The following is a 27,442-nucleotide window of genomic DNA, read 5'->3' as shown; positions in this document are numbered from 1 at the left end:
CACACTCATTAGCCAGTGCTTTTTGTCATGTGCTGTTCCCTGTGAAAACTTGCATAGGGGATATCATTAGAGTATCTTTAAATGTTTCATAGTAAAGTTTTGAAAGTCACACTTTCTTGTACCTATTCCTCAGAACAGAGACTGACAAACTCTAATCCACAGAACGAAATTTAGGATGCTGCCTTTTTTTTTTCTAAGAGTTTTGTTGAGGTATATTTCATTTACTATAAAGTTCACCATTTCAAGTCTACAGTTTATTGGGTTTTGGTATTTTTTAGGTGGTACAACTGTCACCACAGTCTAACTTTAGAACAATTTTATATTCTCCCAAAAAAAAACCCCATACCCACACACCCTCCTCACTCTTTTTTTTTTTTTTTTTTTAAATCACATGCTCCCCATCCTGAACCCTCCTCCCTCCCAACCTCCCCATACCATCCCCCTGGGCCTTCCCAGCGCACCAGCCCCAAGCATCCAGCATCGTGCACTGAACCTGGACTGGCATCTCGTTTCATACATGACATTTCACATGTTTCAATGACATTCTCCCAAATCTTCCCACCCTCTCCCACAGAGTCCATAAGACTGTTCTATACATCAGTGTCTCTTTTGCTGTCTCGTACACAGGGTTATCGTTACCATCTTTCTAAATTCCATATACATGCGTTAGTATACTGTATTTATGTTTTTCCTTCTGGCTTACTTCACTCTGTATAATAGTCTCCAGTTTCATCCACCTCATTAGAACTGATTCAAATGTATTCTTTTTAATGGCTGAGTAATACTCCATTGTGTATATGTACCACAGCTTTCTTATCCATTCATCTGCTGATGGACATCTAGGTTGCTTCCATGTCCTGGCTATTATAAACAGTGCTGCGATGAACATTGGGGTACACGTGTCTCTTTCCCTTCTGGTTTCCTCAGTGTGTATGCCCAGCAGTGGGATTGCTGGATCATAAGGCAGTTCTATTTCCAGTTTTTAAGGAATCTCCACACTGTTCTCCATAGTGGCTGTACTAATTTGCATTCCCACCAACAGTGTAAGAGGGTTCCCTTTTCTCCACACCCTCTCCAGCATTTATTATTTGTAGACTTTTGGATCGCAGCCATTCTGACTGGTGTGAAATGGTACCTCATAGTGGTTTTGATCCCACTCGCTACTCCAGCCCAAGGAAACCCACTAATCTCCTTTCTGTCTCTGTGGATTTGCTTACTCTGGACATTGCAGATAAATGGAATCATACAACATATGGCCTTTTGTGATTCACTTCTTTCACTGAACTTGATGCTTTCAAGGTTCATGTTGTAGCAAGGATCAATACCTTAGCATTTTAAACTGTCAAATGATACCCCATTGTGTGCATGTATAACATTCATCCATTTATCAGTTAGTGGATACTTCTGGGTTGTTCTCACTTTTCAACTATTATTAACATTGGTAATAATTTTGGTAATTGGTAATAATTACCAAACAAAACAAAAACATTGGTAATAATTACCAATGTTGATATGAACATTTAAGTACACATTTCTGTTCAGGTACATGTTATAGTTTCTCCTGGGTAGAAAGTGGAATAGAATTGTTGGGTCATAAGGTAATTCTAGATTTGATATTTTGAAGAACTGACAAGCTGTTTTCCAAAGCAGCAGCAGCTTTTTACAATCCCACCAGTATTGTACGTGGCTTCCAGTTTTTCCTCATACTTACGAATGCTTGCTATTTCTGTCTTTTTCAATTTAGCTATCCTAGTGGGAATGAAGTGATTTGCATTTCCCTAATAACTAACTACACCAAGCATCTTCTCATGTACATGCCAGCTCCTTGCATATCTTCACTGGGGAAATGTCTGCTCATATCTTTTGCCTGTATTTAAATTAGGCTATTTGTCTTTTTATTGTTGAGACATAAGTTCTTTATATATACTGGATGCAAGTACCATGTCAGATACCTACCACTTATGTTTATAAATAATATTTTATTGAAATACATCCCTATCCATATTTTCTGTGGACAACTTCTTGCGCAAATGGCAGAGCTGAGTAGTTGGGTAGAGACCATATGGACTAAAAAGCCAAAAATATTTACTGTCTGACTCTTGAGAGGAACCATTTGCCAACTTCTGCTTTAGATAAAAATATGTCACGGTCTGTTTTAAAAAAATACCAAAAATGCTAATTTGTTCACTCACTTATTTTGCCATATTTTTATCTTATAAAAATGAAGAAAATATTTAAACCAAAGGTGTGTGAGTAGATGTTGAAGACAGAAGTTCCTGTATCAGAAGGTATCCATCATTGTGCCTAATATTTTTGTATATGTGGTTATAGAGATATCCCAATCAAAGGTCCTGGGCTTTCTAAAAATATATGCTCTCACTGTCAGTCAAGACAGTGATTTGCTTAATCTTCACTTTAGTTTATAAACCTCTGAACAGTGTAATCAATGTAATGCTTGATAGAACATTGGAAATGCCCTCACATGCTTTGGTGGAAAACACTTTCTGGGATTTCCCCCCACCCAACACAACTCATGAGAGATTTGGGGATTTATTTAGCTGCCTTTATCCAGGCAAATCTCCTAGTGACCTTAATGGGATTTTGATCTTGGTTAAAACTAGTATATATACGACTCAGGCTAAGTGAAGGGCTAAAGAGGATAAATGAGCTGACATGCATTTCCCCTCTCTGGGAAGAGAGGGCATGATTGGAGGCTCAGTCTGCGGACTCTTGCACATGGAAAATGCTTTTGCCAGTCTGTGGTGGGAAAGGGACAGTGCTGATCAAAGGCTCTTTATTCCCATGGCCTCCCACAGTTTGCACTCACCAAGAACTCCCACATTCTATTCTGGGTGAAAAGATCTGCATGAGGTCAAGATCAGTGTCTGAATGTCATTCCTACTTCAAGACCAAATTATATGTGACCGGGCTTAGGCAGACTAGAGTGTACAATTGTCTTAAAACATGAAAAGAAAGCTCAGAATGAAAACACAGCACATGGCATTTTATATACTTGTACTTCACTAGCCTCCTTCGACCGATTTCCATGTTTTTGCTGATAGAGTAAGGTTCTTTTAAGCCAAACTTATTTCTGTTATTACATTATTTTGTGTTATTTCTTATTTTTCTGTGCTCTTCTCACTTTCTCTCTTTGATGCTTTCTAGAACCCCTCCAGCCAGGTTTCACCCATAGTGAATCATTTCTCATCAAGGTTGTTTGCAGCTCCCACGTTACCAGATCCAAAACTGAACTTCAGATGTGCTTTTTCCTTGGTCTATCAGCAGCACTTGACCTTGTTGACCACACTCTCCTTGAAAACCTCTTTATTTGCTTCTTTGCCTACCTCACTGCCTCCCCTCTAGGTCTCCTTTGCTGATTTTGTTCATCTCTTGATTATGCATATTGGAGGGCCTCAGGGCTCCTGTACACTTGCAAGGCTTTTAACACCATTCAGGAGGTGATGATTCCTAAGCCAGACCTCTTTCCCTTGACTCTTCCTTGTCTGATTAGTGTCTCTGCCTCTCCCATCAAAAACATCTCATTCCCAAAAGCCCATCAAATGCAATTGACTCCAAGCTTAATTTGTTGTAGTTACCTGGTTATTCAGTCCAAAAAGTTAGGAGTCATTTTTTAAAAAAGTATTTATTATGGATAATACTGAATATAATCAAATGTAAATAGAAGCATGAGAAGAAACCCAAGGAAACCCATGCATCCTTCATTCAGATTCCTTCTCCACTAATCATTAATGACATGACTTTGAACAAATTACCCAAACCCAGTGAATTATCTTCATCTGTTGTATGGCAGTAAAATGCTCTCATGTTTTGCTTAATTTGAGACTTAGACAAAAATGAAAATATTACACTAAAAACAACTGGCACACAACCTGGTGCTTAATAAAAGTTGATGGCAGTGCTATTATTGTTCTTATCCAAATAATTAATATAACAATTCTGTAGTTCTTATAATGTGGTTCCCCAGAATGAGAGAATAATGGCAGAGGTTGGGTTGTATTATACATGCTAACCCTTTGCTCCTGTAACTGCATTTATCAGATCTGCAATTAATTTTCTGTGTGACTTTGGAAAACTTCCTTTCATTTTCCACTCTTCTATTTCCTGTTTGTAAAATAAGAATATGAAACATAAGTCAACTCCAGTTGATCAGGAGTAGGTACTTAGAAAAGAGATTTAAAAGGATTCTGAGGCTTTGACTGGGGTCAATAGATAAGTTTGCTGAGATCTGTTAGTAATGTCTGAAGCAGGTAGGGAAGCTGGTCACAGCTATTCTGAAATTTGCAACACCTAGACTAACTGCTCTCAAAGGACCTTCCCAATTCCCAGTCCTCTGGTTCTTTATCTTCTCTTCTTGGTAAGCCTTTGAAACTGGGTAACATCCTATCCATCCAAATGAATATTCAGTGTCATTAGAGTGAAAATTAGATGTGGATACTCCAGTCAAGACTCTGAAAGGAAAGTGAGGGATTGCAGTCCTGCCTCTCCCAATGGGAGGGAGGTTTATTTGAGACCTTATTAAAGTTTGAACATAAATAAATAAATAATTTTCATCATAAGGGAAAACAGGGTATTTCCCTGAAGTTGTGTGTAAGCCACACCCAGTAACACCATGTGGGGTTGGAATATCATTTGCTGGTAGGTTTCTGTCTAGTAGCATTATCACTGGATACACTGGTGGGTTTGACCCAAGTGAAAATGGTTATTTCCTGACCTGCAATAGAAAGTTACGGATTTCTAACAGTTAGTTGTATAATTATGATAATCGATGCTACAGATAGATTATTTTAGAAACTGATCTGCTTCCTTTTATGTTTTAGATCTAAGATAAGCGTGTCTAATTTCTGGAGTGCCTTGGTTAACTTGAATAATGAGATTTCAGAGCCTTCAGGAGGAAATCCTGTGATTCACTTTTAAGTCTTCCACTTTTGTAGGAAAAAATACGAAACATCCATTGTTCATGGACGTTTTATCATCTGAAGCACAGGATTATTCCTGCAAGGTCAGGGATATTTGCCTTCATTTTAAAAGCTTTCCAGGTATAGATTTGACACTATGTCTTCTTTCTGCACAATCTCTGTGGCAGAGATTCCTTCTACAGCCTCATTATATGCCTCACATTTTGGGGTCCTGCTATTGTGACTGAGGCTGGGAGGGTTTGCGGGCAGGAGGAGGAGGGGACCACAGAGGATGAGATGGCTGGAGGGCATCACTGACTCGATGGACGTGAGTCTGAGTGAACTCCGGGAGTTGGTGATGGACAGGGAGGCCTGGCGTGCTGCGATTCATGGGGTCTCAAAGAGTCAGACATGACTGAGCGACTGAACTGACTGAACTGATTGTGAGTTTGTGACCTCTGGCAAAGCAAAAATCGTGATACTGTGCCACTAAATATAATGAAAAAACTATATTTTACAAAATTTTCTCAGAGCAATCAACAATAAACGTGATATTTATTCACAGTATTCCTTCAGTAAGGCTCTATGATGGAAGGGCATTTTATAGGAGAATCTATAAATATGACAGCAGCAATAAACAGCTGAAAATAATCTATGAGGCGTTTGCAAATTACCCCTCATGAGCTGTAGTGGTTGTGAAAGATAATTTGTGGTTCTCACAGAATACCCTGCAAATTGAGTCTTTCATCTGCAAGTTTTTTACAGAGAAAACATTTCATTTCTCCTATTAACGAATGATAACTCTGCATTTGTTAATCTAAACAATTTGATTTATATTTTTCTGTGCTGAGAGACTTGTTGACATTTTAGGGTAAGTAATTATTTTCATCGCCAACTTCTCTTTGTGGTAACTGTAGGCAAAAGATAGACATCTGAATATAAGAAGGTATCGTTTTAATAATTTTCCTTAAAGACATCTCGTAAAGCAGGAATCTATTTGCCCAAGTTATCATCTGTGCCTAGAAATCTTTTAGGACATGGGTGTCAAGGAGTGAGGATTCTAGCCACATTTGGGGTTTTCTGCGGTGGATTGGAAGCTCTGACATGTAATCGCTGTGGGCAGGGGGATGGGGTTGACTTGCACAGTCACCAGACCTCCGGCAGAATGTAGTCCACTGGATGTCTTAAATCACAGCAGTGAAAACAATAAATCAATACATTAAAAAAAAAATCACAGCAGTGAAAGAAGCACGCGATGTTGGTCTCAGTAGTTTCCAGGTTATGTAATATCTGTTCAAGTATCTCACGGGTTGGTTGCCAAGATTACATGAATGTTCATGAGCACACCTCTCACCATGCATGGTATGTAGCACGAACTCTCAAAACATTTGGTGAAATGAGGACAATGTATAAAAAGATCTCCTCGATTTTGTTTCTCATATTGCTTTCTTGGCCAAGGACTCATGGTCCAGGGCAAGGAAGATTTTTTTCTACCTGGAAAGTAATCCCTCCATCCTTAGACGGGATGCTTAGTCTCACCACTAAAGTAGTGCATGAAGAGAGCAGAAAGGGGGCACCAGGCTTGGGATGGAGCTGATCCCAGAAGCCAGCTTTCCCTGAGATCTCCTTTTGATCTTAAAAATCCACGGTAATTTTTCAGTCTACTCTAACATATCCAGACTTATTTTAATATTCAGAAAAAAATTTAGCATCAAACGTAAATGTTTTCCCCCAGAAGAATCATTTAGCAAAATTGCTGTTCCAGCGAGTTGGCCCATCTTTAACTTGTGGGGTGGGGGCACAGTGGTTGTGAAGCACTGTGAGGAGGTATAGATATTCTCTGGGATGTGTGAGTCCCACAGGGTAGGCTAGGGTAGGTCTATCTGTCTTTCCCCTGACCTCTTTACACTGCTGGGCAAGGCTTTGGCTGCATCAGACAGGGAAAGAGTATTCCAGCCTGTATGGCCCTCCCATTCATGTACCAGGTTAGGGAATAGACTACTGATTTAAGATCCAAAACACTGTTACATGCCCTGAAGAAGTGAATGCAGAGCCAGTACCCTGAGTGGCAAATATGCTTTATCCTTTGAACCAACTCCAGTTGATTAGTTCTGGTTGCCTACAGTGCTGTCTTAAGAAGGCATCTGTGGTGCATCAGGGCTCAGGGGGAGGAATGCTGGGATTGATTAGTGATGTCTGTCAAGGCCTCTGGAGGGACAACTCACCCTGTTCTCTTCTTTTGCTGAGTCCTTAACTCCTCTGTGTAATGATTTTAATACTAACAGGTGACTCTAAATATGAGATGGGGCATCATAAGAGAAAGAACAGGTAGAATCTACTTTAAGAAATCCTAGCCTGAGAAAATGCAAATTTACAAAATACATAAATCTGGAATCAATTATTGCCATTACAGAAAGATTCCATGAAAGGTTCCTTTAAATAGCGAGCTCCCCTACTGCATTAAAATGATGATTCAATTTACAAAAATTTCCTTTGCATGCAAGTCTTCAGGACCGTGTCTGTGGAGTTAAGCAAGCCACACCTGATTTTTTTTAAACCCTGGCCTAAATAATGTTCAGGATGGCTGCTGCCACATATCTCAAGTCTCTTGATAATTCCCACTCTCTTCAGACTTCCTCTGACTTCCTCTCCCAGAGTGTTGAGTAGACAATCTGGGTGGTGGTCAGCAGCTGCTGGCTTCCACCCTGCTGCGGCTGCATTTCATTAGTGGGTAAACTGATTGCTGTGTTTATGTGTGGGTGTGGTTGAACAAGCCTATGCACTCTGCGCGCTCTGTACGTAGACACAGATACACATAAGCCATTATCTCGCTCTCAGCCCACCCTAAATTCATTCCTGCTGTGAGAGTTATAAAAGGAAGGTTCCAATCGCGGGGTGGATATGGCCTTTCAGTGATACGTGCCCTGAATTCCGCCACCCCGTCCTCTTTGTGTTTGTTTATGTGTTATTTCCCCTTGCATCAGAAAACTTCCCCAGACCTTGCGCCTGAGTCGTATTATCCACTCGTGGAGCCCTGTTCTTCTTCTGTGGCCTAGAGAGCCCCAAATGGTTTTCTGATTCAGAAAATTAAATAGAATCTGACTCTTGTGGCAAGCTACAAAAATTCCCAACCAACAGACACTCCCGCTAAATGGGTAACATACCTAACATCTAAAAGTATCACTGGTCTAGCATGAACTTGGATTATAGAAGCACTCACTGCCCCGTGGGTAAGATCACCAGCTTCTTCCCAGGCACTCAGAATTGGGCAGTTTTCCAGTGGACCATAAACCTCCCAGGCATGCTGACTGCCGTGTGTTTGTATTTCAGCTGCTTTGTTAAAGCAACTTAATGCGGGGAAGAGTACCTTGAAAGAGATGTACCTTCCCTTTCTCCACGGACAGCCTTTCCCACGTAGAATAATTGTCATAACTTCTCAGGCACAGAGCACAAGTTATCATATCTATTTCAACTATGGTATTAATAAATTTTTTAAAAATCTCAACATAAATTTCTTTCCATAAATATATATATGCATACATATAAATGTGACCCCATGAACTGTAGTCTGCCAGGACCCTCTGACCATGAGGATTTTCCAGGCAAGAATACTGGAGTGGGTTGCCATTTCCTTCTCCAGGGGATCTTCCCAACCCAGGGATCAAACCCAGGTCTCCCGCATTGCAGGCAGATTCTTTACCAGCTGAGCCACAAGGGACGCCCACTGGCTGAGCCACAAGGGAAGTCTAAATATATATATATATGCATATATATATATATATTTTTTTTTTTTTTTACAGACACATCTTTTTTTTTTTCCTTTTGGAAAAAGAAAATGAGGCAGTAACAGTGACCCATCAGCCCTACTCAGAAACTGTTTTCTGGTTTAAAATGATTATTCCTATTTGAGATGAAAGTTCTCAGGCCAGTGAGCTGTCAAACAGCTCTTTTCCTTCTGTCTTCGTGGGCTCATTGGTTTGAGCCAAGCGTCCCCCGTGGTACTGGGCTGTGATAGCTGCGTAGGTGCAGCCGTAGATGGCGGCCGCCAGCATCATGAGACACACGATCCCACACACCACCCCTGTTATGACAATGGTGGCCACGGCGTGGCGCAGATTGGCCGGCCTTGGCTTGGGTTTGATCTCACACTCCCGGTGGTCTTGCTCCCCTGTGCTGTGGCTGTCAGAGAGCCTGGGGACAGCCCGGCGGGCAGCACCTAGCTGCGGCACCTGTGAGGACTGCAGGTGTAGAGAAGGAAAAGGGCAGGGGTGGTACAGCTCGTGAGGGATTTCACGGAGGTCCTTTCCCTTCCAGGCGTCCGGTGACACACAGGTGATGTTGTCCGTTATTCCGCCTTTAAGAAACAAAAACAAAGAATGATAGCAGAACCTGATGTAACCAAATTCCCAGATCCTCAGCCTGCAAAACTTAGGCAGATGGAATTTATAAAACACCTTTTTCCCCCCCCTGGAGTCAAAGAATTTAACAGCCATATTTTATGATTTTAAGATTTCTAAATTGGCTACATGCTAAAAATGCCACACACTAAATGGGCAATTATGTATGAGCAAGAATTCATTAGAAGCCAGGTCACCGTTACCTTATAAATGCCAAAGGGAAACAATGCAAAAGCTGACAGGAAGGGGCGCTGGAGGCCAGCCGAGGGCACTGTCGCACGCCCTAATGAGCCCTGCCACACAAGAAATCTATTGTGCCAAATCACCACTGGAGACCTAAGAAATAAATAATGAAAACAAATGTCTCTTCTTGTGATGTTATGTGTTAATTTCAAAGACCCTATGTCTCTACCAACACTCTCAGTGATGCCAAATGGGGAAGTCGGCGGTCCTGCAAGTCTTTTGTGTATCTGAAGGTTTGACAGGAATATGTATTACATTCATGGGATTAAGTACAATTAATGTGCCTCCTTTAGACCTTGAAACATTTAGTATTTTGAATACCAAACTTTCTAAGACTCAATTTCCATTCTGTGTAAGGGGATTGATTTCCTCAGGTGTGTGGACTACAGGAGGGATTTCAGGAACTTTAGAAATCCTTTTCTAGAAGGAGCAGTGGATGAACAGATTCTATCCTGGCCAAATTTGACCACCAATTTGCTATTTGACCTCAGACAGATAAACTTCTCTGAGTAATTTTCACAAAAACACCTTACTTGTATCTGTTTTGATTACAAAGTACTGTTAGACAAGTCCTCACAACTCTGCTAAAATGGGTAATTTTTGTCCAGGGTCATTCAGGTTAAAAGTGGATGGATCAACACTGAAACCTGGCCCACTCCTATGATCCCAGTTTTTCCCACTATACTCCCATCCTCTCTCTCTCTGTAATGTTGTGAAATCCATGGAATTAACACAGTGACCCTCAGTAGATCCTTACCTCCATGAATTGTGACACTACTCTTAGTTAGACTGGAGATTTCTTTGTACATGGTGGATTATGAAACTATACCAGAAATTCCCATGTAGGAGGTTGTCACTTCAGTGTTTAGAACCTTCCTTTATAACAGCACTTCACAACTTGGGGAATGTCCTCACATCCATTCTAACTGAATTTATAACCTATTAATAGATAGGGCCATTTTGCAGTTCAAGGGTTGCTGTGGCCCAGGTCACTCTGGGGTTGGTGGCCATGACGAAATTCAACACTCATGCCTTTTTTGCTTTTGCTGCTTGAACTGAATCACCTATTGCCAGAGTCTCCTGGGCCTGATCTGGCTTCTTCAGTGATCCTCTGAGGCAAGAACCTCAACTCTAAAGCAAAATGATAATAGAAATCTCTCCTTTCTCGAGCTGAGGTACAGCAGGCCAGAGGAGCAGGGTGCCTGCTCTGGATGACCCCAAGGTGCCAACAGGCTATGATTGAAATTCTCCATCTCAGGGAGTGTTTCAGTACTGAACCCGGAGAACCAGCAATTCCACTAGCTGACTTAGACCTAACTGGGGTGGTTCACCTAGCCACTCCAGGGTTAAGTTCGTTTCTCCTGTTACCAGCTTCCTGTTTTAACTGTTAGGGTGGGAGGCATGGCCTCAGGACCCAGAGCCAAGAGAATACATAGACTAGAGCCTGGGATGTGGCTTGAAGGCCAGGGTTGTGGCCACCAAGAGCTCCATGGTGTCCTGTGTCCTCAGCCAGGACTCACTTCCCAGCCTTCCTCCACCATCTCCTCAGCCACCCTCCAGAAAGCAGATCTGCCAACGACAGCTTGAGAGCCTCAATCTCTTCTGGATTCATGGAAGCTGACAATTCAAGAAGCTCCAGCTTTCCAAACACTCTCATTATCCATCATCTGGCAGCTAGCAGCTCTTAACCCCTGTCTTGAGGTGAAACGAGATTCATATCCTGCGTCTGACCACTACTTAGCTTTGCAACCCTAAGCAAGTTACCTGACCATTCTGTGCGTCTGCTTGCTCATCTGGAAAGTGAGAGACCAGGGTAATAATGAAATTTACTTCACAAGATTGCTCTGAGGATTCAGCTGAATAAAGTATGTCAACTGTTTAGCACAGTTCCTAGCCCAGAATAAATGTTTAGTGCAGTTAACTATTGGCATAAAGATAATTTGTTAACTTATGAACGGAGAGAGAGGAATGCTAATTAGAAAATCTATGTGCATGTTCTTGAAGGAGACATTATTAAGTACTCATCAAAGCACTTTTTCTTTCCTTTGATTGTCGGGTCCAGAGGAAGATGAAATTTCCCCACCCTTTGTGGTCAGATTGGAGCCACCTGACTGAATTCTAGCCAGTGGAACCAGTGAATGACACTTCCAGGCTACAAAATCCCCTGCTTCATCCTCCATGTATTTTGTTCCCCCTCGGAGGGAAGTAAGGTCTTGATCAATAGCTATTACCTTATTTTGCCTTTATTCCATGCATCAGTAGTCAGATTGTCTCCTACATTTGCATTTATTTGCTGGTTTTATTTAGTCATTTTGACACCCAGGTCTTGTTATCCCAGATCAGTTTTGCCTTCTTTCAGAGAAAGGCTGTTGTCTGGGTGGGGCAGCTGTGCCACGAGGGAGTATTGAATTGCATTATGGAGCCTGAGGACCAGAATCGGTTTTAGGAACTCCCTGGCTTAACACTGCCAGTTTCCACCTGGTGACACTGAGGGCTAGTGAGGATCATTAATTTGCCCAAAGATCACCAGTGAGTTTGTGGCAGAGTAGGGGGGAGCTATATCCTTCCCTATGTTGCTTCTAGTTTCCTGGACCTGAGAACCATTTTTGCCAAGAAATACTCTCCCTTGATGAAAAGCATCTTTCTATGATGGTTTGCCTTATGCTTACTATCTCATCCAGAACACAGTAAAGCCACTTCACCTCTAGATGTTAACAGTTTTATTTTAAGCCTCCTTAAGAAAGACTTTTGTCAGATCATATGACCTCTGTTGTAGGTCAACTTGAAAATTAACTGGTTAATGACAAGTTATTGACTAGTATATTGTTGAGAGAGATTCTTAAATCAATAGATTCTTAAATCAATAGTGTTTATTTGAACCCGTGTGTTCTCCTCCACTTCCTTCTGTATAACTGCTGCAACTATCCAGAGTCTCTTGATTCACTAAGCCATGTCTGGATCTCTGATATCTTCCAAAATTATGGGCTCAGATATACATCCATCAACTCGACAGCACTCCTTGACTATGTAATGGGCATCTCAAACTTGACATGCCCCACACTGAGCTCTTGATATACCACCTCCCACACATACTCGTCCATTTCCCCCATTCCACAGCCTGACCCTTGTCAGCTACTGGCATCACCGTTTATCTGCTTACTCCTGGAGGACAAAACAAAATTGTATTTACTGTAATACACTCTGTTTTCCTTATATCCAGTCCCGACCCATTAGTAATTTCTATCAGTTCAGTATTCTAAATATCTCCCAAAGTTGATCATTTCTCATCATCCTAGTTTGGGCCACCGTCATCTTCCCTGGAAAACTGAATCACTTTCTCCCTCATCCCCCTGATTCTTCTTCTGCAGCCTTTGGTCACCAGAGTGACCTTTTTAAATGTAATGAGATCATATTGTTTGCCTGACAAATTCTTCAAGATATTTCCATCTTGCCTAAAATAAAACCCAAATGTCTCAGCCGGCTCTGCACATTTCAACATGACCTGGCTACTGTGCTGTCTTAGCCTCTCTCACTCCCTTCATCTGCTCTAGCCACTCGTTTGTCCCTCTTTCTGTCCCTCAGTGAAGCCAAGCTTACTTCCACCTCAGGTCCTTTGCAACTACTGTCCTTTTCCTGAGTTATCTCATGGCTCATTTCCCCTCATTATTCCAGTTCTGCTCCCCCATATTACATCCTTGCAGGGGCCTTCCCTGTCCTTCACATCTGAAATGTAACCCTTATTCCATCACTCTCTCCCTTCATGCTGCCTCTAGCACTAACTGCTCTCTGAACATAGATACATATATTTGTCTTATTTAACATGTTTCTACTGTCAGAATGTAATGCCCATGATGATAGGGATTTTCTTATTCACTGATTTTTTCTCAGCACCTTGAAATGTCCATGGCATGTAAAATTCACTCAAGTTTAGTATGAATGAATGAATGACACTTAAAAGGTAGGAGGAAAAAAGCACTGTGATGTAGAGGAGGGAATGTAGGGCCAAGACCTAAAGCTGCTCCTTCTACTCTTGTCTTTGCTTCTACTCTGTGATCTTCATCAAGTCACTAAACATCTTCAGGCGTCCATTTCCTATTGATAATAGACTCGCTTTGAGTTAGGAGAGGTTGGCAAACTTTCCTATAAAGAGCCAGTTAGTTCATTTTTTAAGCCTTGCCAGAGTCTCTGCCCCAACTATTCAACCTCACCCTTTTAATGCAAAAACAGCCAGACAGTAAATAATAAATGGATGTGAATGTGTTCCAACAAAACTTTATTTACAAAAATAGGTGGGCCAGTTCTGGCTCTTAGGCTATATAGTTTGCTGACCCATGAGTGATTTCCAGAACCCCTCATCTTTAATATTCTGGAATCTCTTGCTTTGTTTTTGACATCTGGTTAAAGAAATACTTGTTCCCTTTGGAGAGGGACCCGTATTGTATTCAGTTTTAGTAACAGTGGTGTCTCCTAAAGCAGAATGGGTAATCTCAGTGAAGTTTCATAGCTGTCAAATGGTCAGAAGCAGAGAAAGAAGGAGGGGCAGTCCTAAGGAGAAATACCACACTCCCAGTTGGATCACACTTGAAAATCAGAATTTGTTGTCACTTCAGAGTTAAGTAGTTATTGGATTGGTCAAAAAGTTCGTTCAAGCTTTTCTTGTGAAAATTTGGCCAACCCAATATTTAGGTGGATTGAATTTCTTTCTTTCTTAAGGGCCTACAGTTTCCAGATAACTTAATGGTGGTATTAATCAAAAAGTGGAAAGTTGGGGTGGAGAGGGGAAAAAAGTGGAAAGTTGTTTCCATGAATCGTATCTGTAGATGAATTTAAATACCTGATTTTCAAATCAGGTCACCCTTAATGACTCACTTGCCTCTTTTGCCATACCATGAAATGACATCAGTGCGCAAAAGCTTACACAGATCCCTCAAACACTTTTCAGCATCCCTTCTAATGCAGAGAACCATTGAGGTTTCTCCTAAGTTGATCATACACAGATGGAGGGATAGGCATTAGTTACTGACCTTTATAGACAAATGTCTCCAGCCAGAGTTTAAGACTGAGCAAGTGACAGTTACATTTCCAGAGGTTGTCTTTGAGAAATAACCGCTTCATTCTGGGCATGGATTCTAGGAGGGCTCGATTGAGCTGCCGAAGCCGGTTTTGCTGGATCGCAAGAACAGTCAGGTTCTCCCAAGACTCACCTAGGGATGCAGGAAGGTGACTTATATTGTTTGATGACAAATCGAGCTCCCTCAGCTGTGGGAGAGAATGGAATAGTCTGCTTTCCAGGGAATGCAGGGAGTTCTGAGTTAGGTTTAAGACCTGCAAGTGCTGAAGTCCATGGAAAACTCCGGGGGTCAGATTTGAAAGAGAATTGTTGTACAAGTTCAAGGTTATGAGATGTGGCACTGATTTAAATGCAGAAGTCGGAAGCTGGTGGATCTGGTTATCTTGTAAGTGCAGCGTTAGAGTCTGAGGAGGCAAGTTGGAAGGGATTTCAGTCAGACCTTGCCGGCTGCAGTCTACAGAATTTGAAGGTGAGTGACAGCGGCATCTCTCTGGGCAGCCGCACACCACCGGGAGCAGGAAAATCATACTGGAAAGCAGGAACAGTTCACCTACAACAAATAGAAAGAACCTGAGATAGGAACCCGTTTGTAAGTGGTATCAGCTTTTGTTTCTGCTTTAAGTTCACAGGTAACCAGAAGGTAGATGACATAGGTTATCAAGTAAAAATGTGAAAAAAATATTTGGGGGGGCATGTGCCCTTTGTATGAAGCAGCAGAATTATCTAGGACCAGAACTTCAGGAGCATGAGAGGAGTTCAGATATTCACATTTCTCAAAAGTATGCTCCAGACCATGCTGTCCAATAGAACTCTATGGTGATGGGAGTGATCTGTATCTACTGTCTAATATGATAGTCTTCATGTGACTTCAGAGCTCTTGAGATGTGACTACTGCAGTCAAGAAACTGAATCTTTATTTCCATTTAATTTTAATCAGTTAAAATTTAGATAGCCATATGGTGCTAGTGGTGCATATTAGATGGGACAGGTCTGAAGCATTCTTACAAATTGATGTCCGTCTTTCAAGTGTCATACTTCCATGAGTGATGATTGTCTCTGCTCCTTTTTGGTTCAATAGATTTTAAAACAAAAGCATTAAATTAACATAATAAATACTCATGTTCCTGTAACAAAGTTCTGTCGGTTATTCACAGGTTGCCATGTTTGCTTCATCTCTTTTTATTCCCTTAACTCAAAGAACCAGTGCAATGCTGATAAGTTAAACTCCCTTTGATTAGCACCCACATCATGTTTTCCAGCAGGAACTGCTCCCCACCACCGCCTTCCCTACCATCACGATTGCATCCCACCAGGCCTTTTAAAAACAACAAAATCACAAATAACCTTATAGCTCATATTTTGAGCCAGGCACCACTGAAAGTGCTTTATATATATTAATTCATTTAGCCCACCTAATCTTGTAATTCGGGGTCTTTTATTATGCACATATTAAAGGTGATAAAACTGAGGCACAGAGAAGCTAAATCACTTGTCCAAGGTCATACAGAAGTAGTAGAATCATGATTTAAACCCAGGCAGTCTGCTTTCAGAGTCTATCAGGGTTCTTACTTGCTGTGCTTTACTGCCTGTAAATATTTTTACATACACGCACATAACACACGTACATACACAACACACACATACACATACTATAGAATGTTTTGCATAGTGGTTTTTTAAAAAGCTAAATAATCATTGGTATGTTTCATTTTGCAGTTTAGTCACTCAAAACTGATCCATCCACAGGGATGCATAGAGAGCTCATTCATTCCTTCTAGCTTCTGTGGAGTATTTGATGGTGAGGCCTTGCCAGATTTATTATTTAGCCACTCTTGTACTGACGAGCATTTGAGTTGTTGCAGTTTCTTTCGGGACCAATGATGCAGCAGAAGGCATCCTCACACAGGGCTCCTTGGCTCTGTAGAAATGTGTATGGGGGCTCTAGATTCAATAGGTGCCTCCTTGCCAGGTTTGAAGAGGATACTGAGTTGATATTCTCTCAGGCACTGCTAGGTCAATCTCCAGGGGAGCTTGATCACTCCCTTCTTTTTTCCTGAGACTTGAATTTCAAAATGGCAAACACCCATCAAGGACATTTTGTTAAATTGGTAGAGGAATTCACAGGGCCAGGCAATAATATTTAAAACTTAAGATGATTATCTACTTGTAAAGAAAGTTCTTGAGAGGAGATTTTCGGTTTGTCTGTCTGTTTTTGGCCTTAACTAGGAAAATGTACAATGTGGCTGTCAAATGCATGGAGCCTTTTCCCCTTTGTCCTTTCTTTTTTTTTTTTAATTTTATTTTATTTTTAAACTTTACATAATTGTATTAGTTTTGCCAAATATCAAAATGAATCCGCCTTTCTCTGATGCTGTGAACAGTTCTTTAGGGCAAGAGGGAAGATATTTGGAAAGCCTTCTGAAGGAGGCTCAGTTTAGTTTCACTCAAGAGATGCAAAGCATTACAGTCCAGTTCCCTCTTGCAGCATGTAAAAGAGAAAAACCTTGTTTTCTTTTCTATAATTTTGCAAATAATATACATCTCAGTGCCAAAGAAGCTTCTGATCAGAGGAGAGTTGCCACCCCTCACTTTAGCTGTGCCTCACCCAAGCATTCATTAACTGCAGAAAATCGTGCCACTCCCACCCTCCGCCCCGCCCCCCGCAAGTAGATGATATATGAACTCCAACCTGAAGGACTGTATTTTCTCTGAAATGGCCCATAACAGGCCAACTGCATATCCATTCATGACTAGGTACGTTTGTCCACTCTCTCTTCCTCTGACCCAGCATGACACAAACATGAGACATTTTTAGCATCTTTTGTTCTTTTGAGAAAGACAACTTCCCACAGATACCTTCCTGAGTTGGGGGGGCAGGGAGGGTCCTGCTTTCTAAGGCGTGAGGGGATTAATCATGGCTCACCTTCCATGACTGAGTCTCCACCGGCTTACCCGCTGAACCCGAAGCCCACCTTTATTAATCTGCAGATCAACACATCGAGGGCATGGCAGACTCCAAGTCCAGGTTTTCATTCACTTTTTTTCTGAATCCTGCCAGTGCTTTTCTTCAGCACAGGGAACAGTTGTCGCTTTCAGGAGACCACTTATTTAAGCAGCCCTTTCCCTGTCTCCATCTGGATTGTTTTCCGTAAGAGGATCTTTTGATTGTGCTCCTTCCTTCTTTCTTAAAGCGTTGCCCTTCCCAGGATCATCGCTGCCTTTCCCATTGAGACGAGGGGCCACAGAAAGAATGTTTGTCAAACCTCAGTGAACAGCTGTAGCATTCAAACATGACCCCGATGGCTCCGGCTTTTTGATTATTTAATCTGCTTGAAGTCCAGGGCACCAAAATAAAACTGCCTTCTTAATCCGGTCCTGTTTTCTGAATTCTGTTGACTTATTAACCATGCTGTGTCAACCCATGTCAAGTTGGGAGATGCTCGCCGTGGATCCTCGATCTGGGGTTCTAGCAACAGAGCCAGCAGAGTGTGTAATATGAGGACAAATTGACCTGCTGGAGGCTGACACGGTTTCCACAGTGCACTGTTTGGTCACCAAAGGCTTATTCAGCCAACATCCGTAGGGATTAGCTGTGTTGACAGGGTCTCGATGCCCTGAAATTCATAGCCATGGTTTCCTTTCGTGGACATCACAACCTCTTCTCCCTGGTGCCGCAAATACTTCTCAGCTGCTTCTTTGCTCGTTCTCCTCCCACCGTCCCCCCTCTCCCGCCCCCATTGAATTGACCTCTCAGTTTGCATGCCTTTGGAAATACTTCTCAATCTTTCATCATTTCCCTAATGCTGAGGTTCTGGCCCTTTCCTCATTTTTCACATATAAAACAATAAAGCTGCCCTCATGAGCATCAGGCGTCAATGAACTGTGACTGTTCTGTAATTGAAGCCACTGGAAGCTTTCCCACCAGGGACTGGAATGTTTCTTTGAATGTGCAAATGCCCTGCCATTTGCTGAGGTGGGATTTCAGTGTCAAAGCTGCCCTTCAGCATGCCAAAATGTCCCACGTGCCTCCAGCAACTCATGTAAAGAAGGCAAAAGCCATGCTTTTCTTGAGGCAGCATGAAGTGGAGTCCCTGGCCGAAAGCAGTGTAATAAAGCAGTTGAGTTTGGGGTTTGAAATCAGCTGGATCTGGATTTGAATTCGGCTTCACCATTCACTAGCTTGACATCTCTGGGCAAGTAACTTGCCCACTGAAAACCCCTCGTCTTCATCTCTAAAAGAAAGACAGTAGTTTTTCTTTTATAAGATTGCTCTCAGGATTTCGTGAAACAATGCATTAATATTGTACCTTAATAAACGGTCACAATTACCCAAGAGTGCTTTCCAAGGTTTCTATGCTGCTAGCATTCAACTCGCCCTTGACTCAGGAGGCAGGAGGCGGGCCCTGACAAAAGTCCTGGAGGCCTGGCCCCTCATGCCACTCTGGTGGTACCGAGGGAAGAGGACCCTTGGGAATGAAGTGAAAAACTGGATTGAGACTATCCTTAATGGCCTGCTGTTTGGGATCCCATTGCTCCTTTGGACAAGCTCCTTCCAGCCTCCTGGAGCCTAAGATACTCATCTTGCCTCCTTCCTGAAAATCTGCTTCATTCAGTCTGTCATCTTTAGTCCTTCTCTCCAACATTCTTTGAGCATCTGAAAAGCAATGCAGTCAAGTCAAGCATAGGCAATAAAGAGGCCTTTAAATCTTCATAAGGACTAAAGGGTTCCTTTCTTTCTCCTTTTCCTCTGTCTACTTTCAGGCGCACAGGATTTAATAATATTCCTGTACGATACAGGACTGTCAGTGGCCTGTGTGGGGCAGTCAGTCACCAGTGGGTCATAATACAACAAACACCTGTGAACCTAACAATCATTCTAAGAACTGGACAGCTTCTAATAACTTACAAGCTGTGTGCTTCTGTCTTTCCCAGGGGCCAGCAAACTTTTTTGTTAAGCGCTGATGGTAAATATTTAAGACATTATCGTCATGCAGTGTCTGTTGCAACTACTCTGAGGTTATAGCATGAACCAACCACAAACAATCTGGAAACAAATGGTGTGCCCGAGCCCCAGGAAAACTATTAACAAAAACAAAACAGGTGGAGGACTGGATGGACCCACAGGCTATAGTGGTGAAACCCTGCTCTGTCCCACTGTCTAGCCACTACTGTCACTGCTCCACCGCAGCTAGCTGTCACCTACTCCCACTGCCACCACCCCGCTGGGCATATCCACCACCATTTCCTTGTCTGTACAATGAGAGGGCTGAGGAGGAGGATCTTTAGCGCCCTCTTATGTCAAAACTTTGTCATTCTGGTAGAATGCTTGAGTGGGGTTGAAAGGCTTTGTACTTACAGACTTATGGGGAGCTTGGACAGATAAAGAATTTGGGTGTCTCTTTGGGTTGCAGCAGATCTATTTGGTGTCCTGCAGAGCCCAGCTAGGGTCCAAGTCTCATGGACTCAGAGGTCTGAAAACAATGTATCCATTGATGGCGTAGTTGGGTATAAGGGGCCGGGACACTTCCAGGAAAACGGTGGGCAGTTGACCATACCTTAGAGCCAGCCTGTGTGGCTCAATGAGGAAGCACACTTTCATGGTGCTTGTACTCTCAGGTTGTATGATCTTAGGCAAATCGTTCACTTTCTCTGAGCCTCAGCTTCCTCATTTGTGGAATGCCAGCCTCACAGGATGCAGAGAGGATCAAGGGCTGCATTCACAGCACAGGTCTGGTAGAGCAGATAATCAGAAGTGGTGTCTCCTGTAAAGTAGTATGTCTTGGCAGACCTCAAAGGGTCTTGACTCACTGCTCCCAGCTCATATATGTGAATGCCCTGGGAACACACGGTAAACCCCCACAACTGATGGGTTCCTGGGAGCTGTGGCCTATTGCCCAAAGGAGCTCTTTGGTTCAGTTTTACTCCTGCTGACTCTTAACGGCGATTCAAAATGGCAGTGCACACTTGGAGTGGAAGGGGCTCCTGGACCTAGAAGGGCTGTGGATGCAGAGGCTGAGTGTTTATGCCACCTGGCCTCAGCCCAGAGAACACAGAGAGGCTGTGTGATAGGCATGCTAGTGCCTGCAGTGACTTCTGTCCCTCCCTCCCTAAGTCAGCCCAGAAACGTGGTAAGACAGCTGTGTGTGCAAAAGACTCACAGGTCGGGTGAGGCCAGGCACTCTGAGGGGCTCCCGGTACCAGGATCTAGTCGAGAGCCCGGTTCTCTGCACAGAACTTGCTTCAGACACACTCTCAAAGGAATATGGTGGCTACTATCACACTGCAATTTCAAGAACTTCCTAGTTTCTGTATATTTTTATATAAATATATTTCCTACACACTTTTGTCCATTTTGAGTGAGAGTGCTTCCCTATATTTTTTTGCTCATTTTAAGTCAGAATGTTTCCCTATATTTTTTTGCTTGTTTTAAGTGAGAAAATTTCCTCATATAAATTGGTCTATTTAACATTTCACCTTCCTCCAAAAAACATTAACGTTTAAAATGGATGTGGCATGGAGCTAGTGGTAAAGAGGAGACATAAGAGATGCGAGTTTGATAACCTGGGTCGGGACCATCGCCTGGAGAAGGAAATGCCAACCCACTCCAGTGTTCTTGCCTGGAGAATCCCAGGGACAGGGGAGCCTGGTGGGCTACAGTGTCCCTGAGGTAACAAAGAGTCAGGCATGGTTGAAGAGACTTAGCATAGCACAAAATGGATGATGTCTTAAAATCCAGCAAATGTGTAATAGCTCTTTTTCCGAGGTGATATTGTTCAGCTATTTTAAAAGAATAAGTTAGAGCTAAATATAGCCACCTAGGAGGATGTTCATAATAAATTGTTAGGTTAAATAAAGCAATTTGAATAAGAATGCACATTGTATAGTCCCATTTATGTTGAAATGACAACAACAACAAATGTGAGAGGTGGGAAGATTAACTCTAAAAATGTGCATTGATTTGTCTGAAGATTGAGTAAGTAGGGGATGGATAGACACTATATTGATAATACTGATTATCTAGGGGACAGGGTGATTCAAGAAGAAAGAGAAGAAAATTTTTTTTTCTCTTTTTACCTCTGCATATTCAACTTGCTACAACAGCCACGTAGTACAGCTGTAATTTTCAAAATGCAAAGGAGAAGAGCTGACTTTGGCTTCCCTGGTAGCTCAGTGGCACAGAATCTGCCTGCCAATGCAGGATACATGAGTTCGATCCCGGGTCTGGGAATATCCCACATGCTGCAGAGCAGCTAAGCCCATGTGCCACAACTACTGAGCCTGTGCTCTAGAGCCCGGGAGCCGCAACAACTAAGCCCAAGCACTGCAGCTACTGAAGCCCGCGTGCCCTGGAGCCCATGCTCCACAAAGCCCTAGAGCCATGCTTTCACCACCGTGAAAGGCCCACACACCTCTACTAGACGGTAGGCCCCACTCCCAGCAAGTAAAGACCTTCCAGCAATGCAGAACCGCAGTCAAAAAAAAAAAAAAAAAGCTGACTTTTGTTAAATAGCAAGGAGAGGTTCGCTTTGTTTACTGGCATGTTTGAGATGGCTTATCCCCCAGTAACTAGCTGTATTATGTGTGTAAACAGAGCATCCTTAGAGTTTACTTCCTCTCACTCCAGGAAGATTAGCTCCAAAGTGACACCTGTCTTTCTCTGCCAAATGATCACCACATGTGACCAGACCTTATAACTCATAGGAGCATTTCTCCCAGTTTTAATGTCTGCTTTGGTAAAATCTTGGCAAAGTGCCCCCCCATTCCCTGTCAGTGAGCCCCATCCAAAGCAGGTGCTGTGGGGCTCCAGTGTGGGCGAGGCAGCCAAGCCAAGGGACAGCTGCAGCTCAGGATAGCCTGGACGAGGCCCTTGGCACCACAGATCCACGCAGAAATTTCATTTAATAATTAAGAGAGGTTTGGTACTTGGAAAATACTTCCCTAGGGTTGTGGATGACCAAATTACACCTAGGTATAAAATTTTTGCAGAGCTTTTAAAAAGACCTCAGTATTATTTTGTGCTTCCTCCCTCCCTCCCTTCCTAACCCTTCCTTCTTTGTTTCTCTTTTTCTTTTTGGTCTTATGAAACATACAACAAGAGAATTAGGAATATACATTTTAAATGATGATCATATCATTTATTTAGTGCTTACAGCGGGCCATATATTGGTAAGGATTTATAATAGGTAATTTATGAATTGTTAATGTAATAATTGCTGTAACAAGTAAACCTCCAGATCTCAGTGGCTCAACACAACTACTCATTTGTTGTTCTTATCACAGTCTAGGTCAGGTTGACAGGGGCCAGATACCCATTCAGCTACTCAGGGACTCAGGTTCCTTCTATCTTGCCACTATACCTTCCTCTTAGTTCTCAGAGTTCTGTCCATCAGCTGACTGATGAAAGAAGACGAGGACCAGACATTGGCCAGGCCTGGAAATGGTACTTATCAGTGCATTTATACTCCACTGGGCAGAATAAGGGGCTTCCCTGATAGCTCAGTTGGTAAAGAATTCACCTGCAATGCAGGAGACCCTGGTTCAATTCCTGGGTGAGGAAGATATGCTGGAGAAGGGATAAGCTACCCCCTCCAGTATTCTTGGGCTTCCCTTGTGGCTCAGCTGGTAAAGAACCCGCCTGCAATGTGGGAGACCTGGGTTCAATCCCTGGCTTGGGAAGATCCCCTGGAGAAGGGAAAGGCTACCCACTCCGATATTCTGGCCTAGAGAATTCCATGGGCAGAATAAAATCACATGATCATATCTAATAGCAAAGGACGTTGAGGAATATAATGTAGCTGTGTGTTTTGTAAGAAGAGGACTCACAGATGTTGAAGAGCATAAGTAGTCTCCACATTTTATTTGTATTCTGTCACCTACAGGTGACAATAACTCATTAGTCTATAAGCTTAAGATGGCTTTTGTTTCTTCCCTTAGTTTCTCTAGTACTGTGTAGTATGCATATTAAATTAATACTGAATAAATGAATGAATGACAAAACTAAGGCACAGAAAAGTTAAACAACTTGCTCAAAGTCTCCAGAGTATTTATTGTGAACACATGGATTGTGAGCATCTATATTGAGTAAAATATTCAGGGAACCTATCGTTTTATGTATTTTATGTCTTAAGATCTTTTTTTAAAATGTAATCCATTCTTTTTTATGGTAAGCTACAAATTTTATCATCTGGAAGCTCTAACTAACTCAGAAGATAAAAATACGGTTTTCATTTGAGCCATTCAGTGGAGAATCAAGGCTACCATATGGTTTCTCTAGTACAAAAGTGGGAAAGATGTGTGTACCTCCTCATTCTTTCTTGCCTTTTGGATAAGTTAAAAATTTAGGTTCAAGGACTACCTAGGGGCATTCAGTTTACTTTATATGACTATGTATAGAGTTTAAATTCCTTTCTTCTGGCCTTGAGATGATTGATAAAATCAGAGGAGTAGTGAATATGAAATGTGTACCTCCAACTTCCCTAAAGCTCAGGAAGACAGAGAGAGGCCAAAATGCACGAGACTACCTCTCCGCATCCACTTCTCTAGTGAGCCTGGGTCTGAGCTAGGGCCATGGGAACTGGAAAAGACATAGCAGGCTGACTTTTGGTCTTCAAAAGACTTAGCAGTTTGGAGGGTGTTTTGCAATTTTTACTTACTCTATCAAAAGCAGTGCTGATCATCTCATCACCTTGCACCTGTTATACCTTTGTAAAGATTGCATATGACTTGCTTGGACACTGACACTGCCCAGTTGTCTTAGAACCAGGTCTTATAAGTCCTTCGGCTAATAGCAGAGACAGACTTAGATGCTGCTTTTTTTTGGTCCATCCGCTCTGTCAAGGTTAGAGGAAGTACAGACTCTCCATCCCATTGTCTTCCCAACCTCAGCCACCCAGCACTTGGTTTGCCTGCATACAGGATGTATGTGAAGATGAAGATGCATTTCAGATAAGTATGATTAAAAGTAATTAGCGAGCTCATGCAGCTGGTGAAATAAACATAGGCAGATGCTGGTTGATACAAAGCTAGTGAAAGAAACAAAAGGATCAAGAAATATGGCAGCTTGGGAAGCCTGGCCAAGGCCTCACACTGACACATTGTTTTACTTAAATCTTTTGATTGGCTACTTTTGTCCCTGCCCCAAGAATATAAATTGGAATCAAATTTATGTTCTTGTTTGATTGTTTACTTATGTTACACATAAAATGAGTGTTTTGTGCAGCTCTTCTTGGTAAATTTTTATTTGCTCTTGTACTTTTATTATAACGTAATAATCCAGTTTCTGAAATAGATGACAGTCTGTTCTTCATATTTTCAAGTTAGTGTTTAGTGTATGTATATTATGATGAAATAATGAATCAGTGTTTCTTGCTGTTTTCTCTTTAAAACAGTTTGCTCTATGTTGGCTTGAAAATGTTCTGGAAAACACAGTTGTTTCAGGCAGGATTGTAACTCACCAGTTAAAGATTCCAAACTTTAGGAATCTTTTTCATTATTCCAGCCTTCATCTGTCCCATCATTTCATTCTGGCATCCCTATTAAAAGCATGGAATCTGGAGTGAAACCATCTAGATTCAAATACTACCTTCTACATTTACTGGCTCTGTGACCATGAGTGAGTTATTTAATTTCTGTGATCTTCAATTTCATCATCTGTACAAAGGAACCCAACTGGAAGATTTGCAGGGAGGGTTAAATATTATTTTTATGCAAGAATCATAATAAAAATTGCCCTTGCACATAGCAATACATTTTCTATTACTGTGTCTGTATGACATGGATCAACTAGGCACGTAAGCTGTATCTACTTGCACTAATCTGTTTGGGCCAAAAATAAGCAAGTTAAATGCAAAGGTGCATTTTGCTTGTGTGACAGCATTCACCATCTTTTAGAGTTATAAAGCATGCATCTATGTGTGTGTGTGTATTTGCCTGGAATCATTTGCAATCTAAGTGAATTTGTGCTCTGCGTATCTCTGCTTGTCATCAAAATAGTTCAACAAACAAAAGAAAGTTGGTTGTTGATGTCGTGTGACTACAACCTTCATGTGGGACTTTTGTTAACAAAATAAAGGGCCTGCGTTGACTTTGATGCAGCAGCCAGCCATGTTTATAATAGTCAGTTTTTATAGTAATTTCCCATTCTGGTGCCACAGTAGTGGTCTCATCCTTTCATTTCATCCAGGAAGCCCATATTGGGTTACCTACTATGTGTTGTTATTTTTTTAAGGTATACCTACCAATCTTTCCTCTAGTCAGTCTGTCCTCAACAGGAGGCCCTTTTCCCCATCCTTGTGTAATTAGAGAAAACATGCAGTCATCTCCCCAGGGCTGTTTAGCTTTCATCATGAAGCATGACTATCAGAGTTTCGAGGTTGATAGGAGTGGAAACATTTGTGTTCAACAAGCAGGCTCCTTCATGTGTTGTCAGCATTTCATTTGTGATTCTAATTAGGGCCAAGGAGAAAATAAACTCAGTGTACTGCTCTCCACTGCTATAGCTGATGTTTATAAGTTTCTATCCATGGCCCCAAGTTGCTCCTACCACAAAGGCATTTGGAGATACAGCTGCATGCTGCTGCTGTGTGTGATGAAGAGCTGAGATGGGTAAATCTACTGGGACGTTACTGAGAATGGGCAATGTAGGTGCTTATTTCTTAGAGACTGGACTTGCTTTACTTCTTGGCACTTCAAATTTTCCTGAGGTAAAATCACCCTTTTACAAAAACAGAGTATGTTAGAGGGACTCTCACTGTGCCCTGTATCTCATCTCTGAAAGTCCACTGTAAATTTCATTATATATTATTTATTTATTAAGGAGACATCTATTGAGTGTTCATTACCTGTCAATCTCTGTGTTTGAGGATATTATGGACATGAAAATAAGACAGAAAAATAAATAGTCCTACAATCCAGATGGACCCTACAGTCTCACAGGGAAATACACATATTTTCAAATATATGAAAGTGCTAGGAAGAGGAGGTACATGGTATTGCAAGGGAATACCATCAGGGTACCTGACTTTGGAGGTTGGGGCAGCCGTTCCTATGGATGTTTTAACCAGCTGAGATCTGAAGGGTGGGCTAGACTTTTACTGAAAAAGAAAGAGAAGGGGTGACAAGGTAAAGTCACATGTAAAGCTAACAGGTCAGACAGATAGCCCAAAGGAGCCGTCTAGGAGCTACTGGGGTCCTAGTGTGGCTCAGCACAGAGGGTGAGGGGAAACTCAGGCAAGCCAGTGCTGGAGAAGAGGTGAAGAGGCTGGTGGCCCCCCAGGCCCCCATCTCCCATTATAGCTGTGGTATTGATATTGAGAAGCTCTCTCTCCCTGCCCTCCACACACCCCTTTGCAAGAATGGTGCTTTCTGAAGTTGGGGTTGGGATTTGAGCTGTGCACTGAGCCCTGAGCCCTGTAACATACGTTGGGAGGTGCTGTCACTTCACAGGCTGTGTGCTTTGTCTAATCCACCTCTCTCTGTGACTGGAGAGATGCCTCCTGCTGTCCTTCATGTGCTTCTGGGAAGAGGTAGAGAGGACTGCAGTTTCACAAGTGCAGTGAAATCTCAGCACATGTGTATCAAATCCTAATCTTTTACTTACACATTGTGGTTGTGGGTGAATCCATCCCACGCGTGTCTGAGGGGCTGCAGCATGGAGCCGTCAGCTACACACACAAGTAGTCGAGGAAGAGTTGGCCCTGCTAGGGTGCTGAAGCCACGCTAGTGGGACAGGACTTTCCCTCCTGAGTAAAGTGGACATGAGAGCCAGCAGTCCAGGGGTGGCAAATAGGTACTTGAGGCAACTAACATCTGTGGGC

General features: G+C 42.3%; 2 protein-coding genes across 2 annotated transcripts in view; one reads left to right on the top strand and one right to left on the bottom strand.

Annotated features, from left to right (window-relative positions):
• Window positions 1-27,442, top strand: part of CACNA2D3 (calcium voltage-gated channel auxiliary subunit alpha2delta 3) — a 901,045-nt gene that overhangs the window by 753,268 nt on the left and 120,335 nt on the right. The window lies entirely within an intron of this gene.
• LRTM1 (leucine rich repeats and transmembrane domains 1) lies at window positions 3,739-18,265 on the bottom strand. Its single transcript, XM_005887886.2, has 3 exons — window positions 17,551-18,265; window positions 14,581-15,177; window positions 3,739-9,270 (listed from the first exon to the last, which is right to left on the bottom strand). Exons 1-3 carry the CDS (start codon window positions 17,555-17,557, stop codon window positions 8,837-8,839), a joined length of 1,038 nt encoding a protein of 345 aa, XP_005887948.2. The 5' UTR covers window positions 17,558-18,265; the 3' UTR covers window positions 3,739-8,836.

Source organism: Bos mutus, chromosome 22, assembly GCF_027580195.1.
Source record: "Bos mutus isolate GX-2022 chromosome 22, NWIPB_WYAK_1.1, whole genome shotgun sequence".
NCBI lineage: Eukaryota > Metazoa > Chordata > Mammalia > Artiodactyla > Bovidae > Bos > Bos mutus.
The sequence above is the reverse complement of the archived record's forward strand: the minus strand, read 5'-3'. Positions and strand labels throughout refer to the sequence as shown.